A 5,592-nucleotide genomic window follows, 5' to 3' on the forward strand; every position below is an offset into this window, starting at 1 on the left:
TATCTATCTATCTATCTATCTATCTATCTATCTATCTATCTATCTATCTATCTATCTATCTATCTATCTATCTATCTATCTATCTATCTATCTATCTATCTATCTATCTATCTATCTAAGGGTTGTGTTCTGCCTTGCATGGTGAGTTTGTCTTGCTATGTTCTCCATGTGCACCAAGAGGTCACTAGCACAAATTTCCAGCAACATTGCAGCTTCTTCTTCCCCATGGTGGTGGGGCCATGAAGCAAAGCACGCCCATTTACTTAGTCCACCTCCCTCTCTGCAAGCAGCGGCTTGTGATTGGATGGCGGCTGCCTGCTTTGAAATTCCTCCCCTCACATCCTCAATCTGTGGATTAAGCAGTGAGAGACTGAGAGGCAGCTGCAGCGACGTTCAGAAACACGCACCACGCAGGACAGCTGCACACGATTTCTTCTGCTGGCTTATTCTAACAACTTTCCTCTTATTTTGTTGTTCTTTTTCAAACCCATTTCCTGGATAAAGGAGTATTTAGCGAGTATCTTTGAAGGATGACACTTTGGGTATTTTTTATTTCATAAAAGGGTTTGTTTTTGCGACGGAGGACGCATCTTTTGCGCGCTGCTGATTTTGGATTAACGCACTTTATTCTGCTCAATTTATCATCATGAAATGTGCAGATAAATGAAACTAAACCCCGCGCCCGCTCTCCGCATGTCATTGGCTCTGTTTACGCCCAGACCCAGATGAGAGATCTCCCTCGTGGATCTGAAGTGCTTTTACGCAGTCAGTCCCCGGAGCGCAGCGGTGATCCACACCGGAGAAGAGCAGAGCGCGCGTCTTCTCCCAAACCTGTGTCTCTTCTTTCTCCCTCGGACCCGTCACGTCAAGCTAAAAGGCTTCCTGTCCGCATTGTAAATATGTTGACGGCTCACAGCGGTCACCTGCTGCACCCGGAGTACCTACAGCCCCTCACCTCTGCGCCGGTTAGCATTGAAGTAAGTTTTCTTTTTATATTAATATAAATACATATATATATAAATCTATTTAAAAAAAAAAACAACCTTCGTTAGCCTCATTGTTTGTTTTAATTCCTGCTTCACATAAACAGTCTTGACTAATTAGATTCTTGAAAAAAATATATTTTTTTATTATTTCTATGTTTCAGAAGATGCCTTTAAATGCACTCTATGTCCAGTAGGTAGCTTAAAGTGCATATATTTAATTAAAAAAATCAAAAAGTATAATTTATATTATATGTAGATTTACAATGCAATAAATATATTTATGTTTTTATTCTCACTCTAGAATTTAGACTCAAATGATATTTTATTTAAAGCAAATAAAGTTCACCCTTTTACCTCTCTTGTTCTCCTTAGCTGGATGCCAAGAAGAGTCCTTTGGCTCTGCTGGCCCAGACCTGCTCTCAAATTGGCAAACCTGACCCTCCCTCCTCCTCCAAGTTGACCTCCCTCTCTGCTGGCGCTCTAGGAGACAAGGAGTCGTCTGGCAGGTCATCCAAGCCCGGGGAGCAGCACCAGTCCTTGGATGACAAATCCAGCTTCAAGCCCTACTCAAAGTCATCAACTGACTGTCGTAAAGATGTGACAAAGGGGGCATCGGATAAAGCAGCTTTAAGAGTGCCGAATGGAAATTCCAGTGGAGAAAATACTCCATGTCAATCTTTTTCCTCCCATTCCAGATCACCAAACTCCAGCTCTCCTCTGCCCCAAAGAAAGAGCCATTCCCCTTCCATGCAGCCTTCATCACACTCCCAGACACCGCATACAGACAGCAAACCGGAGCAGGCGAGCTTGGATAATAGCAGCAATGCACCTGGCAAAAAAGACTCTGATGTAGCAAAGCCAAGTTTGGATAGTGCTCACTTAGCCAACTCAAGCCAAGTAAGGGCCAGTGCAAACTCAAGCAATGCCAGCTCAGCCAGCAGCCCACGGCCAGAGAGCAAGACGGACCCTCAGGGCTCTTCCCAGCCTGCTCTCAGCTCTGGACACATTGCTCCAGTCTCTCCATTTAAACCGGGACATTCTGTCTTCCCCTTACCCCCTGCTACTATGGGATACCACGGTTCTATTGTAGGGGCCTACACCAGCTATCCCTCACATTTTGTTCCCAGCTTGGATCCCACCAAGTCCAGTTTGGGCTTAGGAATTCAAGGAAAGCACCCCAGCTCCAGCCCCCTAACCGGAGCTTCCCCACCATCTCTGATGCAAGGTTTGTGTCGAGACCCTTACTGTTTGAGTTACCCCAACGCCCCCCACCTTGGTGGTAGTAACTGCTCCACGTGTATCCATGACCCATCAAGCCTCAAGTCAGGTTTTCCTCTGGTTTACCCCTCACACCACCTTCACTCCTTACACTCTGGCTCCCTGTCATCCAGCAGCACACCCTCCCTTTCCCACCCCCTTTACACATATGGTTTCATGGTCCCAAATGAGCCCCTTCCGCATGCTTGTAACTGGGTATCTGTCAGTGGGCCTTGTGATAAGCGTTTTGCCACATCAGAGGAGCTTTTGGCTCATTTGCGTACCCACACTTCCCTGCCTGGGATGGTGGACAGCAAGCTGCTATCAGCCTATCCCTCAGTTTCTTCTTCAGCCTCATGCCATCTTCACTTGCCCCCTCCCAGCAGCCCCGGAGCTCTGCCCAGCTCCTTCTCTCTACGAGGCTCCCCAGGATTAGGCTTGGCACGTTATCATCCCTATGGCAAATCACACTTGCCAGGCAACCCAGGACTTCAAATGCCAACTCTTCCCTCTTCCTCAGCCTACTACTCCCCCTATGCCCTCTACAGCCAGAGACTTGGATCTGCCTCGGCCCTGGGATATCAGTGATTAACCCAAACACCATAATCACTCATCTTCCACAGGCACCAGCTTGGACTGTTGAGACTGAAATAAAGACAGATTCATGTGAGTGAGGTCATTGTAAGTGCAAGGCATCATGCCAGTTGGCCTGCCAGGAATACCACCTGTTTGCCTCAGGATCGTGACCAATGCTCCAGAGGGAAAAGGCCTCCGAAAGATTGTCTGCAACAGAATCCAAGAGACCAACAGACTTTGATTAAAGACAGCAGACATCTGATCTTGAAAAATATGAGATTATCTCCTGAGTTTGGAGTTTTGCTTTGATTTTAAAACGTCTTCTCTCCAGAATTAAAAATCTGTATTTATTTTGTATTGAAGCGCTTTGTTTTCCGCTAAAGAACAGGGGTGACTTTCTGAAGTTTTCCAAGAGAGAAAGATTGATTTAACTATAGTACCGTTTTTATCATAACATTGAAAAATAAAAATATAGATAAATTGTGAGGCTTAATTCTAAGGAGCTGTTTTTTTAGATCTCCTTCACTGTCTCCCATTTTCTGTTTTGTTTTTCATTTCCTGAAATCATCGATTGCGTACGGCCACTTCAGAGATTTGCATGTCTGAGAAATATCTTGAACAATGCAACAGTTATTTCTATTTGTAAATATACAAAGATGTAATATTTTTTCAAGCTTACAAGAGATCAGCAAGTTGTTGAGATGTCACCTATGAATATGGTGCAAAATTAAAAATGACATGAACAAAAATAATGGCTGTCCTGTCTGACCAACAGGAAAAGGTCATATTTTGAATAAATGATTCTTGGTTGCATTTTAACTTGTTTTCTTCCTCTCATTGAATTCTATATATGGCACCTTTTTGTTTCCAGCCTCATAGGACACAGTAAATCTCGTTTGACTGCAGCGCAGCACTTATCTAGGACTATCTATCATTTCGGCTCTTACAGCTGTGCTGTATCTGGCCATGAGTAATATTTCATGGCACATATCACTTGACAGGTCTGTCCCTAAGAGGGCATCTTGGGTCACATTAGTCCTGTTAGCTATTCTCCAAGGACTTTCATCTCTCCTCCTTCCATCACCCCTGCCTTGCTTTTGTTGTTTGCAGCTTTTAATTGCTGATTCTAGTTTGCAAAGGTGAGAAAGAAACGGCCTCCTCAGCAAAGTGCATGTGCTGTGTGGGTCACTGGGACTTCAATAATGACCTCAGGGAGGTGTCGACCTAGGATCTCCTCACACATCTGATGGATTGGCCTGTAGCACAAAGGCCATAGCTGACAATGGGAGGTGGTTAATAGAGAAATATTCATCAAGACACTGACACGTCCCCTGAGGAGTGCAGACTTTCTCTTACAGGAAGCCCCTGATCTCATGAGAAGACTTGTTTTCTTGCTGCCTGCTTTAGCAATCTTTGGTTTTAGGAACTAATTCAAATTGAAGGACTTGGTTTATCTGGGATTTGAATGTTTGGTCCCTGATAGTGTGTCTCCTCTATTTGGCTGTCAGGGTGTTCAAGGATTAAGTCTCTGTGGCAGCTATTGACCCGGACTCCCAGACTCCTCTGGTCTCGTGGTTCATTAGCACTCCACTCAGGGAAGAGCCAAGCACAGGTGTCACTTGACAGGACCATTAAGAAAATGGATGACCCTCCAAAACAGCATGCAGCAAGGTCACAGCACCCTGATCGCTCTTTGGGACGTAGCACTTAATTCTCTCTTTTTTTAGAACTGTTACAATATACTTACAGAACCTTTTTATAGCTGTAACCATTGCTTAATAAAATATAATGTAGAGATAATTTCTTCTAGACATGTAGACGTAATTACTTTGTTGCTACTATGCTTTTAGTGCTCAACAAATGTATTTTAATCTACAAAGTTGAACCAGTGACATCTAAAGAAGTTTGTCGCCCCCTAAAGTTAGATTAGTAAAGTACAGCGCAAAATGGCCAGAAAACATTAGTTATTTGCCAAAAATATAAACAAAACTTGATCCCACCAGATCCAATCCAAACTTTATGCTTTCTTACATTAAAACTGTATGTGAAGCAGGAAGTTAAGCATACATGGATTTAAACTAAATTTAAAAACTCTGATTTTCAGTTGATTTACTGTGGTTCTGGACCTAAATACCTATAGATGCTTTGATTTAAGCCATTCCAACACATTTTTTAGAAGTTTTTTTTCCCGCACTTCACTATATTTAGTCATTCTATCTTCTCAAGTAGCCCTGTCTTGCTGAACAAAAGCATCCATGGTAATATGTAGATTTAATTTTCCTCATAAAAATTTTTTTATTTGGGTCAGAAAGTAAAGTTTTGATCCTATCTGACCAGAATACTTTCTTCGATGGGTTTACTCTGTCCCCATCAGGTCTTTGGCAAACTGGAAACATGGCTTGCTTTAGCTTTCTTTGATTTTGTCTTGCTACAACTTTATAAAAGTTTATATAAAACCTGTTTATTCATGGCCCATCATGAAGTACATGCACACAATAAGATGCGTTGCCACTAAGACAATACTTAGAGTTAAAGCGAGCCATGAGCCTCTGCAACTGTTCCCAACCAATATGGTACAGATTCCCTTTGCAGATCACTGCATTACCTCCAGGGCGGTGATTCTCAACCTTTTTGAGTCACAAGCCCAAATTTCACATGCAGTGCTGTTTACGACCCCCCCACCCCCCGTGCCCGATCAATGGGGTTACATTTACATGATCAAACAAGCCTTAACTCACTTCAGCTTTTAGTGTCTATCATCTTATTTGAAAAA

At 43.1% G+C, this 5,592-nt stretch overlaps 1 protein-coding gene across 1 annotated transcript; it reads left to right on the forward strand.

The window, feature by feature from the left end:
• The first annotated feature begins 354 nt into the window (after positions 1 to 354).
• On the forward strand, positions 355 to 3,638 carry znf703 (zinc finger protein 703). The gene is made up of 2 exons (XM_038303652.1): positions 355 to 977; positions 1,359 to 3,638. The coding sequence occupies exons 1-2, from the start codon at positions 726 to 728 to the stop codon at positions 2,829 to 2,831; spliced, it is 1,725 nt and encodes a 574-aa protein (XP_038159580.1). The 5' UTR covers positions 355 to 725; the 3' UTR covers positions 2,832 to 3,638.
• Positions 3,639 to 5,592: the final 1,954 nt, after the last annotated feature.

The sequence above is a fragment of the Cyprinodon tularosa genome, unplaced genomic scaffold, assembly GCF_016077235.1.
Source record: "Cyprinodon tularosa strain WSP-4 unplaced genomic scaffold, ASM1607723v1 ctg515, whole genome shotgun sequence".
NCBI classification, from domain to species: Eukaryota; Metazoa; Chordata; class Actinopteri; order Cyprinodontiformes; family Cyprinodontidae; genus Cyprinodon; species Cyprinodon tularosa.